The sequence below is a fragment of the Protopterus annectens genome, chromosome 11.part0 (assembly GCF_019279795.1).
Source record: "Protopterus annectens isolate FY-2018-M chromosome 11.part0, PAN1.0, whole genome shotgun sequence".
In the NCBI taxonomy this organism is placed as follows: Eukaryota; Metazoa; Chordata; order Ceratodontiformes; family Protopteridae; genus Protopterus; species Protopterus annectens.
Window position 1 is genome coordinate 338,019,908 of NC_056745.1, and position 22,673 is coordinate 338,042,580.

At 40.1% G+C, this 22,673-nt stretch overlaps 1 protein-coding gene across 4 annotated transcripts in view; it reads right to left on the reverse strand.

Moving 5' to 3' along the window:
- Positions 1 to 320: 320 nt before the first annotated feature.
- TDG (thymine DNA glycosylase) overlaps positions 321 to 22,673 on the reverse strand; it is a 393,522-nt gene continuing 371,169 nt past the window's right edge. For all 4 annotated transcript variants that reach the window (XM_044087839.1, XM_044087841.1, XM_044087838.1 and 1 more), the window contains exon 11: positions 321 to 5,547. In XM_044087839.1, coding sequence (XP_043943774.1) covers positions 5,264 to 5,547 — 284 coding nt within the window. In that variant the 3' untranslated portion in view covers positions 321 to 5,263. The remainder of the gene's footprint in view (positions 5,548 to 22,673) is intronic.

Consider the following 22,673-nt stretch of genomic DNA (forward strand, 5'->3'; position numbering starts at 1 on the left):
ATGAGCCAGTGACTATAGTAAATCTGCTGTAAAATATACAGTAATTCAAAAATGTGTGTGTGTGTGAGAGAGAGTGTGTGTGTGCGCATAAACACAACTTGCCATGACTTTTTCTGTGGTTGTGGCAGTTAGTTACATAACTTTTTTGTAGACAGACAGTCTCTCTGTCTGGAAAAAAAATTCCTTCAGCCAGCACTGAAAAGTATACTTTTTAGATTTTCACTTCAAGAAATAAATAAAAGTGCATCTAAAAGAAAACAAATAGTATGGATTTCAACATATCAGTGATCCTCACAAAAAGGCACATTACATACTTCAACTTAAGACAAAGACATTTGACTCTTTATTAGAGAAAGCCACATCTGTAGGCATAAAGAAAGTCAGGATCAGTTCACATCTTGCAGAAAGCACCAAAATGTCAGACACATTACAGTTTACAAGGAAAATCAGAGGTTTCTGTTTACATATTTAATAGGGTCTGCATACGTGAAGTATGTTACTCACTCACATTTATTCAAGTGAGACATTTAACATTAAAAACTGAAACAAACATGATTTGAACAATCTTTTCTTATTCTGCCACCAAAGAACTCTCAAAATGTAACAATCACATTTCTAAACAATGACAATGCATCACAGAGCAGTGATTTACTAAGATGCTGTCTCAGAGAGGATGGCATACGACAGGACAAAGTCATTTTACTTCTGCGACAAAGCACTTACCTGATTAAGATAATCACACATTGCTTGTTTAGGGGAAAAAAAAGGTAATCTGACTGTGACACAGAGGACCCAAGAGAGGTATCAAGGTTTTTACAGGGCTGCCTATTATGGACTGGTTGCATAAATGACTCTTGGACAGGCTCTCTAATCTAGGCACCTGACACAGTTCACTATAACATTACAACTAACAGAAGTATCATTGCTGATGCCCTTTGCATTTATAAATGGGAGAAAGTAGAATGTGATACTTGTGCTATTTTTCTGCTGCAATGCCAAGCACCCAAATTATGCAAACCAAGCAATCCCGCACAGTAATACAAAGATGATAAGTCACATTCCTTTTGGGAAGTTTCAAGTCTCATGAAGGAAAAAGGAAAAGGAATACAGACAGGATATTTCTCCAGAGTATGGCTAATATGCATGTTACAGGAGTCAAGAAAATATTAGGGAACTGCTAGAGGTGAAATAGGTGACTGAGATTAGTTAGGGGAATGCAGGGAGGCTGCAGCACTGTGAACATCAAAACAATACAACACACTTATAAATGGAGCATGTATTCACATCACAATGTTGGAACAAAAATGTTCTCTGAAGTGCTTCGATAGAATATATTAAAACACCAGATGCTTACATCACACTGTGCCAACAAAAGTTGCCTTCTGAAGTGCTTAGTTTCACCTGAAATACCTCTGAAATCCAAAAACAGCAAATATACAGCTTCAGCTTATCACACCGTATTAGTTAAATCGGCATTTACAATAAATATTGTGCTTCTAACTGCACCTTTATCATTCATGAAAAAGGCCAATGCATAAAATTACTGAATTATAAAATCATAGGCTCACAGAAAATATAATGCAAATGAGTTTCAAGACCATTTACTCCTTTCCACTACCCACTCTCATGCTGCACCCTCCCTTCTCAAGAAGGGCAAAGAAGGTCAGTCCCAGAGTAAGTTTATCAGTACCTGTTGAATCATCTAGGTTTAATTTGAAGGATAATAGGGTGTCACTTTAAGGCTGCACACTTGACTTTAGTGCAGAAGGCTGTGGGTTCTATTCCCACATCAGTTAGATCAATTGCTGACACTGCAGTGTCAGCCCTTTGGATGAGATTGTTAAAATGAGGTCTCATCTGCTTGAATTGGTGGATATAAAAGATTGCACAGTACGAAACTAGTAGTGGAAGTTTCCTGATGCCGTAGTCAAATTTCCCCTAGTAGTTCAAATACCACCTTGGGCCTCCTTGTAAAGTGACTAACCTAGTGGGACTAACCTGATCAACAAATAATAAATAAATAAGATAAAAACTTGCATGGGAAGTCTGTTCCAGAGATGGAATAGGCAGGCAATAAACTTGTCTCCACTGTGTTTTATTTATGTGCAGGTGATTTTACTCCCCAATTCTGATACTAGGTGAGCTACTTGACTTAAGATACAGGAGCTCAAGGCAATGGGGTCCCTTACCCTGCAAACATGTCGGGCCTAGAGGGTAAAATTAAACAACACAGATCACCCCACAATAGCCTATAAGAAACCAAGTAAAGGATAAAACATCAAGCCTTTCCAGACAGCTTACAAACTTTAGACCAACATTTTTGGTAGGAGATTACTAGGCTAACAGATAAACAGCCCTTACATGTCTAGTCAATATAACCCAATTTTACCCAATATATAGCCCCTAGGGGTAAGAGGATGACATGGATTTGTGTCTATTGCTTGAGTATCTTACAGACTGTCCCTGTCCGTAAGGGACACAGGCACTACCCTAGGTGTGAATTTGTGATATTTATCCCATCCATTGATCCAAACTGCATTTGAAGAGGGCCAAGGAAATCAATAAATGGTCTAATCAGAATCGAATACAGAATGATAACTTCTGATCTACACAATGCGCCTTTAGATATTAATTGTGCTGAACAGAAGGATTTTCTGACAAAATGGTGGTTGAAGTATAGGAAATTATGAAACCAGGTTCCCAGATTCCTGACTATATCACCATTTTAGAGTGGGGTATAGGCTATACTGCACGTTGAGGGACAGAGCTGTTGACCCAATGTGACAATACTTCACTTTTTTTGTATTTCATTTTAGCCTCTGAGCCTGATGTGCTCTGGAAACTGCATATATTATTTGTTTTTATGGGCTCTAGAAAGGTGATAAGCAGGCAAAAGATAAAAAGGCAAACAAACTGTTGAAATGTTGAAAGATAAGTGTCTCATAGGGATGTGTAAAAGAGAAACTGGGAAAGTGAGGCAACAACAGAAATGTTAAAGTATCTTTACCAGAACAAGTTTTATAAAGGGTTCAACTGTTAAGGGATCTTTTTATTACAGATAATAAAAGCTATGGCATAATAAGCAATCCATCTACAATAAAAGGAACATTCTATGAAACATGTAGCTATAGACGGTGTTTTCTACGTGTCTATGTGGAAAAAAGGAACACAAATTCTGCAAAATACAAGGAGTGAGATTAGTAGTGACCATTAAGTTATGAAGACATACAAGTTGATTACCTAAAGGTACAAGGCAGAAAGAAAAGTGATACTACACAGTGGTAGTACTGCATAAATTACCAGTGACATATTACCTGTGATGTAAAGAGAGACTGATGTAATGAGAGGCTGAAATGCTGTTTAAAACAGTTTTCCATCCTTCCTTCAAGGATCCCAGACAAAGTAAAAAATAAATTGGGTAAAAAGTGTGAGGTACACTTTTAAACACGTTTATTATTCACTCAGAATGTTGTCAACCCAAGAAAATTTTTATTTTATTAACATATGTCTTTCTGAATAATACGTCTATAGGCGTAACATTTGTCATTCTTCATTGAAAGCAATCCTCACTTTTCTACCACAAAAGAATCATACATTTTTTTGAGGAAGAGAGTAAAATTCTGCAGGAATATCAGAGCCAGCTGAGATGTTTGAGGAAGAGAGTAAAATTCTGCAGGAATATCAGAGCCAGCTGAGATGTATGTCATATATGCACATAATCTGCAGCAGCTCAGATAAAGTTATGAAGAATTCTTATGAAGAGAAGTTATTATACTTATTAAATACATTGTGGAGGACATGGAAGTAAACAAGAACAGAATTAAAAGAAAAGTATGGGTACAAAGCAAACTCAATGTGTGCATTCCTTTCAATTGATTACTATACAAGTTTCTTGCAATAAGATTTCATCCGCAAGAAACACAGATGGCAACAGGACTTAACAGAAGAGTCGAACAGAAATTGAGGAGGGAGTAATCGGGTAGGTAGCATCATGGTTCCAACTTCCAAATGTTAACAAATAAACTTTGCGCACTGTTAATGCAAATAGGCAGCACACTGATTAAATGCTAGAGACATATGTAGTCATCTCTCAGGGTTAAGGTACACAAGTTAACAAGCCACAGAACTAAATGTCAGCAAGTGGTAGGCTATAAAGTAAGAGAGTTATTACAATGCACATTATCTGTCGAAGAATTGAGAAACTCCAGATCACCCCTGTATACAAGCCATCAGGCAATCGGACTTGAGATATTTTATACAGCAAATCTTTGGCCTAGCATATGAAAAGTGAATCATAAAATAAGGGAGAAAGCACTTAAGGAGGAAAAATGACCTTCGCATCTGGATTCTAAAGTTCACAAAAGGCAGTATATGCATGATTTTTTTTTTGGGGGGGAGCATGGAAAGGATATATACTAGTTTGCATGCAGTCACAAATGAAGAGTCTGCATAAACTGGGAAAAGAAAAGGACATATACTCACTTATTCAAGACAGCCTCAGGAAAGACAAAGTGAGTCTACTTTATTTCAGATAAAGCTGTAATAAAGTAAAAATGTTTGCTAAAGGACATGGTCAGTAGCAAAATAGAAAGCAAATTCAGTCGCAATTAGAGTATATATGTAAATGCGTAAAATGGAGTGCAACAGTCATTCAATACATCAGAGATGGCTAGCCAGATTGTAAGTGGTTTGCTGATTTGTTTTTTCTTTTTTAAATCATCTCCCACCATGCTTTATGCTTCTATAAGGGTTGCTTCTTTTTTCTCTTCTGTATAGTACCCATGGAGAATTATGGACAGTCTAATGAACTGCAACGTAGCCCCAAGTAAACTGCACTCTGAAATAACTTTAAAAATGCAAACAGAAAAAAAAAGCACCATTCTTGATGTGGCAACATAAAACATGTTCCGTACTTAATGTGCTACGGACTACTTAAAAGTTAAAAATGTATTAATATATTTTAATACTACATTTTAAAACAGTCCCTGCAAATCTGCACTTAAAAATGTAACATCTGAGGTACATATAAATAGTAAAATCCCTGTGTAGAAAAAAATGATGTTACCTTTCCATCATTAAATAGCCTGCCATTTGAAGAACTAACTAAATCACATTTTAAACTCTATTGCATATTTGCTTAAACTTATTAAAATAAAATACTACAAATGTATATCTTCAGTTTCAGAACTGAGGTGTAGCACTTTAAAAACTGCATTAAAACTGCAGTATCCATGCAGTTCCAGGAATGTTCTGGCTTCTGTTCTCAAGAGCTGGTTTCATTATTTCCAGTGTGCTGGTTGGTATTACAACTTCCATAGCTTGCAAGCTGGTTGACAAAAGAATGGCTCACCCACTGGCCATCAGGTAACTGTCCAAATGAGGTTCCAGCTGGAAGCTGTCCAAAACTAGTTCCAGAAGGCATCTGTCCAAAGGAGGTCTTGGTAGGCAACTGCCCATAGGAGGTCTCAGGAATCTGTCCATAAGAGTTTTCAGTATTGATTTGTCCAAAGGTGGTCTCAGGACTATATTCAGAGTTAGGCACAGGTGCTGCTCAGGAAAAAAAAAATTACATATTACTAAAAAAAAAAACACTTTTCTTTCACTCAAAAATACAACTCCAAGACAACCCCAGGCACAAATATTCATGAATCATTTGCAGAAACAAAAAAATATACAATGAACGAGTAAAGCATTTAAAACTACAAGACCAATTAGGAGTTGAGGGCCAAGAAAAATATATCTGCCATTTAACACATAAAAGAAGGTGTTAAACGACAGTGAGACTGGCAACCAGGGTTTGAAAGAAGATCACAGAAAGAAGTCAGGTAAGGAAGACAATTAAGAGTTCAGCACTAAACACTGCCCTTCCACAAGAGAAGCATTGCATTGTGTATTATAGCAGCGTCTTCTGTGTGGAGACATGCGTGAATGGGTGTACCTTCGTTGAAGGTTGTGTGCCAGGGCTGGCAAACTCGGCACGTAAAAAACCTATTGCCAATCATTAGCGGACCAGAGTTCTGCTGTGGCGACCCCTCACCGGGAAAAGCCGAAAGAAACAAACAAATTATAGCAGCAAGAAGGCCTTGGGAAAAACTCATAATGTTACCATTGTTAACACAATTAGTAACTACTACCACAGACAGAAAGGAAAGAAATTAGAACACAAGTGAATAAAACTAGCATAACATGCACAAAGTACACGTAGCAAAGAAAGACTTTACTGCAGTGCCACTTGTTATTTCACAGCTGACCTGTCACCACAGTTTTACAGAACAAATGTAAAGAACAGTGAAACAAGTTGGGGAAAAGTATATTGTTCTAGAAGTGGGACTGTTAAAACATCAGTACATTTCAGCATCGCAATCTGGAAGTAAATAAGCAAAGTTATTAACTCCTTCCAACAAAAATAAAACAGTCTAATTTTTACAAAATGGCCACATATCATGTGTGTTTCACAGTAATCATCCAAGTCACATGCCACATAAGAAAATTATCAAATTAATACTTTCACTGAAAGAGCTATGCCATTAGTCTGTGTCCTGTAAAAAAGAATGGACTCTTCCACCATAAACCTGGCTGCTGGTAAGGACCTAAAAGGACTTAATTTGGACTGATCTAATATTTTAAATCAAGAGATTTAATGTTTACAGAGATCATCATCAGGTAGTGTTCAACTGTTAAACATGGTAAGAGAACATCAGTGCCAGGTTATATAAACATTACTACTATCAGATAATACAGTGCTTATAAAAATCATCACCAAACACCACCAACAACTACCGTTCCTGTGGTGCAGAAGGACAAAGCCTTAATGTGCACCACACAAGTCTATGTTAGCTCAGCGAAATGGCATTACAGCGAATACCGTTTCTCTGACACAAATACAACGAAACCCCATAATAGGGAAACCCCAGGTCACAGATTTTTTTTTTCCCATGGAAAAAAAAAATCGGTAAACCAACAAAACACTGAAAACATTGCAAAGTAGGACGGCTTCACCCACCACACCCCCCTAACTAAATACACAAACTCCGAGATCGCACTACAGTGGGGGTAAAGGGCAATGTCACGGCTCAGGCCAAGCAATTTTTTTTCCTCTGGGGGGAAATAAATAAATAAATCGCTGACCTGAGCTTTCGCTGTCATCGGGTTTCAGTGTATATGTGTCAGTGAAACGGCATTCACTGTAATGCCGTTTCACTGATCTGATGCAGAACCCCCACACACAACTAGCTGCACTGATGCTGGACAGGCCAGGTCAGGGAGGGTGGCAGTAAGCATCTAGAAATGACTTGCCTTTTTTGAGAGAAAGGCAAGTAACCTAGGCTTGTTGTAGTAGCAGCATGAAAAGCCTGGTGAGCTTTGTGCTGTAAGTGGTTAAGCCACTTTAACACTAAGTTGTGGAAGTGTGCATGCACATTTTCTTACTACTAAGAGGATTACCTGTTGTAAGACCACAAAACAGCTTGAAAATAAGAGAGCAGAACACAAGTCCACCCTTTCCCTAACAAGCAACTAACCTTCTTATTTGTATTTTATTTACTATTTGTGCTAGCGATTATATATATTAGCGATTGAGTTTGAATCATGGACGCTTTACTAGCTAGAGTTCTATAGATATGAGGGTATATTGTATTATTGTATAGTTGGTATGCGTTTAAATTATTAATGCATTTTTAATATAGATTTGAATAGTATGATTTAATGTAATTTCATACAATTTTACATGGTTGACAAAGGGGGCTGTTGCAAAAAGTGTATAATATTTATTAATGTGATTTTAATTTCAGGTTGATGTCAAAAGCAAGCATTACATTTGAGGCAACAATGTCTGGTTACATACACCTTTAAGAGACAATTAAGTGTTTCAAAATCATGGCGGGAAGGTTATAAATAAGATGTTTGAATTTTAACTGCTTTTGCTTGGCATTTTTTCTGAAGAAGTCCAACTACTGAGGTCGGATGAAAAACGTTATTTTAGCGTTTCATTAAATTTAGTATTCTCAAGGAGTGACCATTTCAGCGCGTTTTCTTTTTTTTACTATTTGTTCACCAGGTAAGTGGACTGGTCAGTTGACCCTTTTCAGCCATGACCCAAGCTCAAAGAGGAGAAAAATCTTCATGGTCTTTCAGTCAAAAATATTATACACAAAATAAGTATATAGCAAAATTCAGAACACAGTAAGACTGAATGCTGTAGAGTAACATTAAAAGATAAGACTCAGAGTGCATTGAAAAAAGGTATATACAAGACACAAGCTAAGATGTGCATAAAATACAGTACAATCATACATATAGTACATAAACATTAAATATTTGCATATAAGATGCCACATTGAGAGGCTGAGAAAAAATGTATTAAATGCATCTTAGTATTCATGATATGGGATGGTAAATTACCTAACCATTGTCATGGTGGCAGTTGCAAGCAGATTCAGTAAGAAGCTCTTAAGTTCATTTTTGAAGCTTTTAAAGGTTTCTAGATTTTCAGTGTTTGTAGGGAGGTGACAAAGTAACAGGTCTCAGTCTAGAGAAGGCTCACCTACAGCAGTTTTAAATGGAGGGTGTACTAGAGTGAAACTGTTGCCCTGTGTACTTCAGAGTGTATAAGGTTTGCTTGTAAAGGTACTTGGGCAGTGACCATGTTATAGCACCTCAAAAATTAAGAGTATTTAGAAGAAAGGTAGACTTGCAAGGTACTGAAAGCAATTTGGAATTTTTTAGCAAACAGTTAATTGTTTATGTGAGAGTCTGCCAATAGATTTTACTCTCAGCAGTTTGTATTCTGCAAGTATTGTGGGCTGAATGCATAATGAGAAAAGGAAGGCCATACTCAAGCTCAGGTTTTAAAATATTTTTGGCAATGGCTCTGTGAGCTGTAGGTGAAAGGAGGCGATTGATTTTGTAACGGTTTTAACTGAGCGATGACTTCATTAGTTACTAAATCTGTGTGTGGGCAGGCGGCTAAAGGAAAGGGTAGGGTAGAGTATTAGGCCTAGATACATCTATTCAATGACATTAGGCATTCTGCTCCCATTAAGATCTTTTAAGAGAATAGGAGGAATAGTGGGCAATTTCTTGGCTGAGACAAACACCACAACGTTGGTTTTCTTAGGATTAATTAGTAGTTTAATATGGACCAAGTGCATAGCTGAGTGAAACCGTCCTGTAACTTGGTTCATAGGTTCATACTAGGCTATCTGCCCAAGGGCATTTATAAGCCTAGCCCATAGTTATGTGGCTTTCGCCACCCCTTTAGTTTGAATAAAACTATGCCTATTATTTTGCTGTGCCTCTATCAAGCAGTGACACTGAAGTAATCCCTGGGGTATATCTGCGATCTCCCATCCATTGGTCAAGATTCCTCTTGAACAAGGCCAGCAAGGTGCTCTGCCTCACATGTACTGGGATTTTGTTCCACAGCATAGGGAGTCTCTGGGTGATGAATCTGTCCCTCCAGCACGTGCTATTAATAACCGTGTCAAGGTTTAAGTCTCCCGCCCTTGTGGTTCTGAGGAATCTAGATTTTTTTAGGTGAAGCATATTCATCAAATCTGGGTTTGACATGGCCTTATATGTCAGGCACAGGTCACCTCTGAGCAAGCGGTATGAGACTGAATAGAGCTGGAGTTCTTTCAGTCGGGCAGCATAAGACATATTTTTGAGACCCTTTATCCTTTTGGTGAGGAACTTTTGGGGCCTTTCCAGCTGCTGCAGGTGTCGGGTCAGATACATTCCGAATGGGGCATTGTACTCAATCATAGGTCTAATGAGTGATGAGTACACGGGGGCGATGACCTCCCTTGATCTAGATGTGAATCCCTTCATGATCAGGTGGGCAATGTAGAAGGTTTTCCTAACTACTTTAGCAACATGAGTGTCAAGCGAAGGCTACTGTCAACCTGGGTCCCCAGATCCCTGATGACTTCTTCTGTGCTCAGTGGATTGCCACCTATATGGTAGCTAGGGGTAACCTTGTTTTTACCGAAGGGTATGACTATGCATTTCTTGGCGTTTAACTTTAGGCCATGGCTCTGGCACCAGTTATCTGTTTCTGTGAGGCCCTTCTGAAGGATATCTGTGTCAGATGTGTTTTCGACTATGGCGCCCAGTTTGCAGTCATCTGCAAACTTTGTCAGCCATAACCCTCCTGCGTTTGCTTGTACTTCAGAAAAGTAGATGCCGAACAAGAGTGGACCCAGGACTGAGCCCTGTGGGACACCACTTGTGACAGGCTTTGAGTCTGACATGGCTCCAGCAACTCTGACCCTGTGGGTTCTGTCACTTAGCCAGTTTGCAACCCATCTTGTGATGTATGGGTTTACATTCAAGCTGATGAGTTTTTCGATGATACCTGAGTGGGGTATTGTGTCGAAGGCCTTTGCCAGGTCAAGGTAGGCTGTATGGACTGCCTTTCTCTCATCAATGGCCTTGGTGACTGTCTCGAAAAAGTCAACCAAGTTTAAAAGGCATGATCTGCCTTTGACAAGGCCAAACTGGGTTGGATCCAAAGTCTGCAAGTTCCCTATGTCTTTATTTATGAGTTCCATTATGATCCTCTCCATGGCTTTGCAGATAAGGCTTGTCAAGCTAATGGGACGGTAATTTCCAGGGTTGGTGGAGGCACCGCCCTTGTGAAGTGGGACCACAGTCACCGTGCGCCACTCCTTGGGTACGTATCCTGAGGTGAGGCTAAGATTAAACAGCTGTCCTAACTGCGGGTTTAATTCCTCATTGAGTTCGTGGAGCACACAGCCGGGGACACCATCCGGTCCCATGGATGCTGTGTTTTTTGCCTTGGAGAGAGAAGTTCTCACCTGGGCGTTGGAGATGTTTGGGGGGCTACAATCCTCTGGTATAGATATCTCTCCTTTTGGGGGGGAGGGAGAAGTTTGCACTGAACCTGTCAGCCAGTATGTTGGCAATGTGTGTAGGTTCAGTAATCTTCACATCATTTTGAACTAATTCTGAGCATATCTGGGAGTTTCCTCCTAGGTTTCTAACATAGCTAAGGAAGGCCTTATGATTGTCTTTTGAGTCCTTGGCGATTTTTCTCTCAAAATTTGCCTTGGATGATTTTATGAGAGCTCTTAGTTTTTTACTTATAATGATCAAAAGTGTCTTACCTTTCAAGGATTTTGCTCTATCTTGTAGTAGCTTCCTCCTTTTGTTGTAGAGCTTGTTTATGGCTGGGGTCCACCAGACTGGACGCTTGCCTTTGGTACAAAGAGTCTTAGTTTTGTTTGGGATTGCCTGATCCATGCAGTCCTGTAGGTTCTGGTAGAAGGCATCTGTAAGTGATTCAGCGGTTTGAGTAATGTTTACCACTGGCTCAGGGGCCTTAAAGGAGACCACACTAGTTTTAGAAGTGTGAAGTCGGCTTTTGAGAAGTTTTTCACTGTGGTCTTTTTTATTTCAGGTGGGGGCGGGATGAGGACCTCCAGCGAGATTAGTTTATGATCTGATCTCACCAGTGAGGGGTATACTTCGGTGTTGAACATTGTGATCCCATGTTCGTGATGATGAGATCAAGTATGTTTTCTCCTCTTGTGGGGATGGTGACTAGTTGTTCCATGGCATTTGAGTTTATGAACTCCAGGAACCTTTGGGCTAGAGTGTTTGGGCTTGAGTAGTGTTCCCAGTCTATATTAGGGTAGTTGAAGTCACCTAGTATGATGGTGTTTGGAGATACATTTATCCCCTCCAATGTTTTCAGGAAGGCCATGTGAGGTTCCTGAGTTTGAGAGGGTGGCCTGTAACATGCTACAAATTGCAGAGCAGTCTTGCCTATGGTTAATTGCACCTGGATGGTCTGCGTTGCCACCAACCTTGAGGTGTGGGTGTCCTTTATGAATATGGACACCCCCCCTCCTTTCTTGGTGTTGTCCGGATTTTGGGGTCAGAACGCATGATATGAGGTGAAACCTGATAGTGCTGGGGTGCTCTCAGGAGCCTTGAACCAGGTTTCTGTCACAGAAGTTGCAGGTCAAAGTGGCTAGTACTGGATTAAAGGAGCAGCACATCATCTGCATATATTTAAGATTTGTTAATTTTAGGAGGAGATCATGAACAAAGAGCAAGAAAAGGAGGAGATCTTGCACAGACCCTTGCAATTTACCAGCAATAGGGGTAAGGCATTGCTATGGACTTGGAAGGTTCTGTCTTTTAGACAACTGCAAAACCAGCAAATAGTGTTATTTTCAAAGGGGAGTCTTTTGAGTTTGTTGAGAAGTGTATGGTTGATGGTTTCAAAAGCTCGTGCCATGTCAATAGACTTTCAATAACATGTCCCCACGGCAGTAGAGGTACTGAAGGAAATGAGAAAGCCATGCATCACATAACAGGTTGTAGCTGTTAATGTGCTTAAGTTGTTACTTATATAAAAGTTTATAAAATATTTTGGTAAAACAGCACAGAGCAGAAATAGGTCTATAATCCTTCAACTTATTAGGAGAAGTGACAGAAGGTAGAGGGATTATAGCTATGTGCTTGAATGCTGCTGGGACAATGCCTGAAGTGAGAGAGTGGTTAAAGATACGAGTAAGGGTTTTAGTGACGTTTTTCAGCTGTAAACCTTAGGAAGGTGTGTTGAAGACTGGACTCAGATTCTGAACTGTTGAATTTGAGAAGCTAGGATTTGGTCTGTTTTACTGAAATTTCAGAGAATGAAAGTTTGCTGCATAACAGGCTAGACTTTATAAATTAGGTTCTTGGTCTTCATTGGTGGGACAGTAAATTGCTGGAAAGGCTTTGGTTATGTTGATTATGGTGGACTGCTAAAAGTGAGTATAATCATTAGTAAAGGTGGAATGATTCCACGTTAAGGAGTCATTCTTTGTAGCTGTGTCCATGTTAATCATTTTATTTCTTTATAAAATCGATTAGGTCTAGATCAGTTTGCCTCCTGTTTCTGTTTAAGGTATAGGACTTTTGCAGTATTTGTTACAATTTGTCTCTTTCCTTAAACTCAAAAAAGTTTGGTGTAGCTCTGTATGTTTGGGGTTCCTTTTCCAGGGGTCTCTGACATACCATCAAATGGCTATACAGCAAATAGCCATTCATTGAATACCTATTTATCAAAGCCACTCTTCAGCGAATGGCAGATTTTAACTAGGGCAAACCAGTGGTTGGCCACAGTCTGGAATCTGCCCTTTTCCCCACTGTTATGTGATCTCGGAGTGGGTATATTTAGTGGGGGGGCAACCACTTGTGTGCACTGGTTAAAATCTGCTGTTCGCTGAAGAGTGGCTGTTAAACTACACTATTCAGGTAGTCCGTACCTTTACTCAATGAAGACACTGAGACAGTTCTGCTGTTACGACATTCATTTACAAGGTTTACATCTAGCTTAACAATGAAAGGTATATACATCAAATTGTACTTCAGCTTACAGCATCAGGTCTGCAAGAACAGAAGAATCAAAGTCTCCCATACAAAAGAAAAAGTCCCAATATTTATAGTGTCTTTTCTGCCTGCATCAGCAGTTTAGAGAATTTGCCAGAATAATAGTTCTTTCCTTTGAAGCTGGTTTGCTGACAGTTTGTTTTCCATATTTTAAACATTTTGTCTCAAAGAATAACTCCTTTTGTCCTTGGCCTATCTTGCATATTATGTTGACGAGACACAGCTGCATACAATAGTTCGTCTTGACCTGCTTGTAGATAATTTTACACAAGCTGCATAGTTTCTTATTAACAATGAATGCCAAGCTATACAGTTTTGCCAAGTTAGGTAACTGAGTTCAAACTGAATGCACTCTGCACACTGAAATGCAGAACATTTATGTTACATTTTCAGAAAAATCCACAGAAATCCATTTTAACCTGTTCTTTACTCTCACAATTCCCACTTTTATTTAAAAAGTGGAAAATGACTGTTCATTTTTATTTTTTTCTTCAACTATCCCATTAGACTGGGGATGGTAAGGAACATGAAATCGTTGCTGGATACCAAGCAAATCACACAACGCTTTCATCAGTTTACTGAAAAATTGTGGCCAGTTATCAGATTCAATAACTTGTGGCCATCCCCAATGCCAAAAAATGTTTTTCCATAAGGCTTCTGCTATAGCCTTGGCATTCATTGTTTTCTTAGGAATTGCTTCTACCCATTTTGAAAAAACATCAACTACCACTAGAAGATACCTGTACCCACCTTTAGCTGGGGGTAATGGACCTTCAAAGTAAATTTGGATGGCATAACAAGGTCCATCTGCTGGAGTTACCCTTAGTAACTGTGGTTTTTCCAATTGAGCATTAACCTGCAAACATATTATGCATTCAGCATGCACTAAATTGCAGATTGTCTTTAACTGTGTATGCCAGTACTTGTTTTTTTACAATGGGCCATGACTTTTGTGTACCCAAATGTCCCAATACTTGATGATTAAATTTCACTAACTGTCATGCCTGTTGGTAAGGTATATAAGGAAGACTAGAACAGTCTTCAAAACATTTTGCATAATACTGCCCTGGACTTTCACCTACAAGAGCACATTTTTCTAACTCTTCATGCAGTCCAAACTTAGTTTGGATCTGCAGCAAATCATGTTGCAAATTCTGTACTGAAAATGTCTGTATGGCATGCACTGCAATAGTTTTATCTGGTACACTGGAAAGGTGTTCTGTAGGATATAACTGCATTCCTTCTTTTGCTGCCTTTTTTGCCATTTGATCAGCATAGTTATTTAACTGAAAATTTTCATTTGTAGCCTTCTGATGAGCTTTTACCTTTAAGATACTGTAGCAACCCATAAGGGACTGACTACAAACCAAATTCCAAATAGTCTGTAACACAGAAGCATGCTCGAGTGGTTTGCCCATGTTATCAACAAACCCTCTCCTTGCCCATGTAGACATATGCAGCCGCAGAGAATTAACTACGTATGCACTGTCTGAAAAAATATTGACAGGTGGAAAATGCTGTAACACATAGAGAGCAGACATGTGTCCCGGTAATTGAATCAGAGTCAACTGTCCCATAGAAGGGCTTTCTGGTACTACTGCAAATCCAGTCCGATATTGTCCATTGTCCCAAAATCAAATGTCATCAACAAAGACAGATGGCCTGCTTCCTGAAAATAATGAGACAGAATGGGCTTTTCAGGATTTGAAATGTGCCTAATGCATTTGTGTCGTTTTCCTTCATATCCCATGAAGTCAGACAAGTTATACTCATCTCCTGCTTTTGTAACTTGCTTGACACTAAATAATGCTAACCATTTTGCAAACACTGCTTGACTGGCTCCTCTATCAGTTTATTTAGCGGAGTCTCATTTACCAAAGCCTGTAGGTCATAATGCGGTGTCTGTACTATAATGTCTTTAGAGAAAGTTTTTAGGTATTCAGTTTGTTTTAAACCCCAGTAAATGGTCAAAAGTTGCTGAATACAAGGGTGATATACCCTCTCAACGTGTCATTTTCCTACTGAAAAATGTAACGGGACATAAATTATTTTCCATTCTAGAATCAGAGCCCTGAGGCCACTCCTGTAAAAGCACAACAGAGAGTGTGTTGGGTCCAGCTGCTGCCTGTAACGCAAAGGGACGTGTTACACTTGGAGGTACTAATTCTGTAGCCTTGGCTAATGCTGCCTTTAAATCACAAAAAGCCATATTTTCCTTTGTTCCCCACTCCAGAAAGGGTAATTCTTTCTGGCTAGAAACATGTCATACAGAGGAGCTGCCATGCTGGCATAAACCTCTATAAATTCCCGATTGTAATTCATGATACCCAGAAATTTGTGCAAATCTGGAATGGTAACCAGTTTATCCATTTGCAAGATTCCCTGCACCCTCTCCAAACAAGGAGTACGCCCAGAAGGACGTAAAATAGTACCTAGAAATTTTACTTCAGATAACATGAATTGTACTTTTTCACTTTTAACCTTAAACCGTGCCTCCTGCAGTGTTTGAAGAACCTGTGTCACTTTAGATAAATGCTGTTCTTTTGTTTCAGACTGTATTAGTATGCCATCAATATAATGCAAAACAGAATCATCAGATTCTAGACCTTGTAGCATTCGTCCAACTATTTGGTGAAATATAACCGGACTGTTTTCAAATCCCTGCGGTAACTGTGTCATGACATACTGTTCATTTTGAAAAGTAAAGGCAAACCTTTGTCAATATTTTTTCCTGCAGTGGTACTGCAAAGAAGCCATTAGCTAAGTCTATGACAGTAAACCACTGACTTTGTGGTTTTATTCTTGCGGCTAGCTCTGAAACCCCTGGAATCAGATGAGCCCATGGAGTCGTGAATTGGTTCACGTTTTGTAAATCAATAACCAATTGGTAAGTGTCATCTTTCTTTTTAACTGACTAGATAGGTGAATTTGTAGGGCTATTTTCCTTTTGAATTATTCCCACATCAAGCCATCATTGTATGCAATTTTGCATGTCTCTCTCTGCTTCCTTTGGGACTGGATACTATTTTTGAAACAGTGTAATAAAATCTTTTACCTACAGAAACTGCTTCCTGTAGCTTCTCTCAGTCTGTGGGCCCTTGAGACCACAACGTAAGGAACTGTTATTTTACCTTTAACCATACTTAATTTTCAGTAGGTCTGACAGTACGGCCCTTTTCAGAACTGTTTGATAAATGTACTGCCTCAATCATACATAATATGGGGCCTTGTCCTTGACATATAATGCCATTAGTAAGGTCTATGACAATTCCCATTTTGGACAATATATTCATTCCCAAGATTGTGGATGTGCAAGAATTATGAATCAAAAATGCCCCTTTCACTGGTTCCCCTTGACAGGAGAATTGTACTTGTACAGGTTTACTACCTAAGGCTAAACATCCAGAGTAATTAAAACCTGAAATACATGTATGTTTAGACAAGTCAGGAGGCAAATGCCTACCTGTCACTGAGACGGCCACTCCTGTATCTAGAAGAACATCTTCCCACATGTTCCCCTCCACCCAAATGTTGATAAGTGGTCATCCATCTTTCCCTTTCTTGAAGTTAGTCAAGAAAGACACTTGGGTAGGGGGGGGGTCACACACCCCTACTGTAGATTTACTTTCCACCCTGAATCATTGGTAGTATTGGACTGCAAAGGACATAACTGCAGTGTTTCCTCTGCCTCTTCAAAGTCAACATAAGAAGATCGATTAAGTTCATGATGGAAGACTGTTTGCTGCTGATACTTAGAATTTACTGGACCATCAGGAACAAAGTCAGGAGGGACAGCTGTATTCTGTGTGCTAACAATATTAATAACCGAAAAACAAATCACCTTGGACTCACAGATAGTGGCAAACACAGCTTTAATAGTCACAGTCCAACGAAACACAAGGCACGAGACGTCCACAAGAGCAAAATTAACGTTCACAATGTAAATCTCGTTTTCGTCATCAACTTCATCAGATGCTCTTGTGGACGTCTCGTGCCTTGTGTTTCATTGGACTGTGACTATTAAAGCTGTGTTTGCCACTATCTGAGAGTCCAAGGTGCTTTGTTTTTTGGTTATTAGTTTTATTGGCACCATCCGTTTCTTTTGTGCTAACAATATTACCGTGTACACTGACACTAGGTGTCACACCATCCCTTTGCTGTAGTGGGAATACTAACTGTTGAGTGTTTGTGGTATACAGGAGTTGCTGATGTAGTCCCCTATTACCCTCTGTCACATATTGCTGTGAAGTGTACTGCTGTGTGTGCACCTCTGGCTGCATTACCTGTTGCTGTCATGGCATACGTGGCTTATCAAATTTTTTCATGGTAAGAAACTTACCCTTTGCCTCTTGTTCCTGATACCATCTGCAATAATATTTACAATTATTTTTAGTATGACCTACCTGTTTGCAGGAATAACAAATAGGCTGTCTCTTTTGAGGACCCTCTATAGACTGAGTAACTTGAGAATTTAACTGAGCGGCTAGGGGAGCTGATGCTGCCCATTGTTGCCCCTGTATAACATGCCCTTGAAGTGGCTGTCCTGCTACCTGCTGTGGGACTTGCTGTCCTTGATTAATCCATCTCCCACACCCCCTTTCCCTTACCTCATAGGTTCATAGGTAGGTACTAGGCTATTAGCCATAGGGCCTATATAAGCCTAGCCAAAAAGGTACCCTGGCGTTTGCCACCCAAGAAAATGGTTTTCCTGTGCTCCTGTTGAGCAGAGCCATAGAAGTGATCCCTGGGGTGAATTTCCTATTTCCCATCCAATCATCAAGATTTTTCTTGAGGAGTGCTGTGGAGGAGCTCTGTTTGACATAGATAGGTAGTCTGTTCCAGAGTATGGGAAGTCTCTGGGACAGGAATCTATCCCTCCAGCATGTTCTGTTTATTGTGGTGACAAGGTTTAGGTCCCTAGAGCGTGTAGCTCGGAGGGATTGGGATTTCTTTATGTGGAGCTTGTCCAACAGCTCTGGGTTTGACATAGCGTTGTATATTAGGCAGAGATCGCCACTGAGTAGGTGATATGTGATGGAGTAAAGCTGGTGTTTTTTTGAGACGGTCTGTGTAAGGCATCTGTTTGAGGCCAGTAATCCTCTTTGTGAGGTATTTCTGTGGCCTTTCCAGTTGTTGTAGATGTCTTGTGAGGTACACACCAAAAGCTGCGTTGTACTCTATAATGGGTCTAATCAGTGATGAGTAAAGGGGAACAATGACCTCTTTTTTTCTGGATGAGAAACCTTTTGTGATGAGGTGAGCCATGTAGAAGGATTTCCTGACCACTGTGGCGATGTGATTATCAAAGGAGAGACTGCTGTCCACCTGTGTCCCAAGGTCTCATTACACTTTCGGCGTTAAGTAGACTACCACTTATGTGGTAGTTCATGGGTACAGAGTTTTTACCAAAGGAGATGACAATACACTTTTTGGCAGTGAGCTTCAGGCCATGGCTCGCAATGTGTTTATTTCCTCCCTAGCAACAGTTGCATCACGCTGTGCATCAGCCAACTGCTAGTCATATTTCTTTTCTTGCAAACGCACAATTTTACTCATTAACCCTTCTATCATACCAATAGCTTTACTGCCCTGTTCAATAACAGTTTGTGTAAAAGTCATAATTTCAGTCTGAGAGACTTTCAAAAACGGAGAAAATTCTTTTGTACATTCAGCGGTGTCAGCATGCAGTTTACCAGAGACATTCCATTTATCACAGTAAGTCTGGAAATGACCCATGAGGTCAAGATCCTGCTGGTTGCTAACTTTAGCAATGTAATCTTTAAACTCCTGCAAATCAGACTGTAAAGTACAAACTTTGACATCTGCATTACCCTCCAACAAATCTTTTGCAACAGGATATATAGAAACAGGAACCATTGTCTGCGCTTCAAGCATTACTTTATCCTGGTTGTGTTTCAGGTTTGTACTATATATGTTTATGACAAGGCATGCAAAAAGCAACATTTAAATCATTGCAGATAGCACATTTTTGTACATCCTGTGACACTTTTGCCTTACGTACATACCAATTAAAGATAGAGATCCACTTACGTAATGCTGGATTATCAGTTTTCCCTATTAAAGACTTACAGGTGCCAACATGCTGGTCATACCATGTATTTAAATAATTCCACACGTTTACATAAGGTTCAAATGCATCAAAAGTAAAAGACTGAGTGCACTTTTTGGCATTTTCACGAACTGCATTCATTGTTAAAAGAAAATCAGAAGAAAATATTTACCACAAATGTTCAGGACAAGGTGGCCAGTCTTGATACGAAGATCAGTTGTGGGAAAATCATCTGCTGTCTTTCACGAGATGCTGGTGAGACAAAAATTTTGGCAGTATAATTTTTGTGCCTCGTGATTCACCAACTGTCTGAAGAAAAATTACCGTACTGCCCTGTACTGCGCCACAGTGTGTCGTCTGCCAGTCAATGGATGAAGTTTAGGAAGAGAAGAATAGATTCTTAGAAGGTCTGCGTTGGAACGTTGCACTGTGAGAGGCACGTCTTCAGGCCACCTTTGGTTGCTGCGGCCACAACGCAGAGTACTAACCGTGATCGTATAGTGATTAGTACTCTGCGTTGCGGCTGCAGCAACCTCGGTTCAAATCCATGTCACGGCACCGTGAGATTACAGAACAGGTTAAAATGAATTTCTGTGGATTTTTCTGAAAATGTAAAAAAAGAAGTAATGTACTTACCATAACGTTCCATGTGAGTTGTTCTTCTCAAATTCATTCTTACTGATGGGTTCGGAGCAGATCCCCCGACTCAGAGTCTGCCAAATTACAAAGCTCAAGGTCTCCAAACAGCTCGAGGCCGAAACCCTATCCCATGATGCTCCTCTACTTCTCTCAGATCTTGTTTGCTGCCAACTAGTAACATACAGTGTAACAACGCCATACTCATATTCCCAGTAACCAGTAAAAGGAAAAAAAAAAAACTCCTCAGAAAAAAACAAAACAGGCAGAGTCAACTCTCGAACTTCCAGACACTGGTCAGGGGGGTAGGAGGGTGAGTTGTAACAATGAAGGCAAGAGGAACAACTCACATGGAACGTTATGGTAAGTACATAACTTCTTTATGTGAAGTTGTTCAATCTCGCCTTCATTTTTACTGATGGGTAGCGTCCCCAGCACCACAATCCAGGGTGGCTCATGAGAGTACCTGCCTAAGGACAGCAGAACCAAAGGAAGCCCTGTCCCTAGAGGTCTTGTCTACTTTGTAATGAGTAATAAAGGTACGTGGCTTTGACCATGTAGCTGCCACACAAACAGAATCTACTGGTAGCCTGGCCAAAAAGGCTGTACTCTAGTTGAATGAGCTTTAACTTGGTTTTCTAAGGAAATATGTGCAGAACTATAAACAAACGATATGCAGTCCGAAAGCCACTTAGATAAGGTAGGTTTGGAAACTGCGGCACCTTTCTTGGAATCTCAAAATGACACAAACAGCTGGTCAGATTGTCTGTGGTCTTTTGTCCTGTCTAAATAGAAACAAAGCCGCCTGTGAACATCAAGCTTGTGAAGCATATACTCCAATTGATTAGTATGATTAGGAAAGAAAACTGGCAATTCAATGGTTTGATTAAGGTTGGATTCCGAGCAAACATTTGGTAGGAAAGAAGGGTTTGTTCTGAGGGAAACAATATCCTTGTGGAATATCAAATATGGATGCCTTACCGATGGGGCCTGTAATTCTGAAACTCTGAGCGCAGAGGTGATAGCCACTAGGAAAACAGTTCACGAGAGAAATTTCAATTCACAGGAAGATGCTGGTTCAAATGGAGGAAGAATAATCTTTGACAGAACAAGATTTAGATTCCACGGAGTAGTAGGGGATCTAACAGGAGGCCTCAAATGTATTAGCCCTTTTAGAAAGGCCTTCACCATTGTACGAGACATGACATTGTCCCCTAGTTCACTAATATGAAAATTTGATATAGCAGCCAGTTGAACTCGAATAGTTGCTGCTGTGGCCCCTTCATCAAATAGCTTGGTCAAAAATTCCAATATATCTGATATTGAAGCAAAGAACGGATCAATGTTGTTTTGCTGGGCCCAGATAGAAAATCTTCTACATTTACTAAAATAAAGTTTTCTAGTTGAGGACTTATGGGAAGACAGTAGTATGTGTTGAGCTTCCGCTGACAAATGTTGGAACTTAGCTATTCTTGGAATTGGAGCAGCCACGCTGTCAGTTTGATGGACTGTAGAGAAGGGTGAACAGCTCCTGACGAGTGAGTCAGAAGGTCTGGCACTGGGTCCAGGATCCGGGGCTTTTCTAAAAGATGAGGCTTCAGGAAGGGGAACCAAATCTGACGAGGCCAAAAGGGGGCTACTAAGATAACTGTCCTTCCCAGGGCACTGGCTTTCTGCAGAACTTTGGGAATCAGCGGGAAAGCATAAAGAAAACCCAGGGGCCAATCGTGTATGAGCGCATCCCTCAAAGGACTCCCCCACTGAGGGGATTAGGGCAAAGTAGTTGCTGCATTTGGTATTTGTGTGAGTTGCAAAGAGATCACAGCAAGGCTGGCTCTATCTGCAGAAGATCATTTCCGCCACTTCGTTCTTGAGGGACTACTCGTGTGGCAACAGAATAGCTCAGCTTAGTTTGTCTGCTATCACGTTGGATTTCCCCGGGATGTGCGTTGCTATCACAAAGCACTAGGTGGACTCTGCCCAATGCCATACTCTCAGGGCCTCTCAACATAGGGGATAAGCTATGGTCCCTCCTTGTTTGTTTATATACCAGACTACTGCCATGTTGTCTGACTGGATTGCAATGGCCCCCAGAGGAAGAGAGACTGCAACGCTAAGAGAACCGCTCTCATCTCTAGGACGTTGATATGCAAGTCAGCCTCGTGTTCTTGCCATATGCCTTGGGCTGTCCGTCCCTGATAATGCCCCCCCCCATCCACTAGACAATGTCAGTAAACAAATGAATAACCACAATCCAATCCATGATTTATCATTCAGAGCCAAACTTGGCTATCACAATAATCTGTGTTCAAACAATCAAAGTTATTTCTAAAGAAAATAAAGCCTAACTTCAGCTATGAAATAAAGTAATTAAGCCTGATCGGCTAAGAAAAGAGGTTACTTAACTATTTTAACAATCTGTGCTATCGATAAAGAAAATAAAGCCCAACTTCGGCTATAAAATAAAGTAATTAAGCCTAACCGGCTAAAGTAAAGAGGCTAAAGCCTAAACTTGGCTATGAGGGAATAGGGTACAAAGGTGCCTAAGCAGGCACAAAAAAAC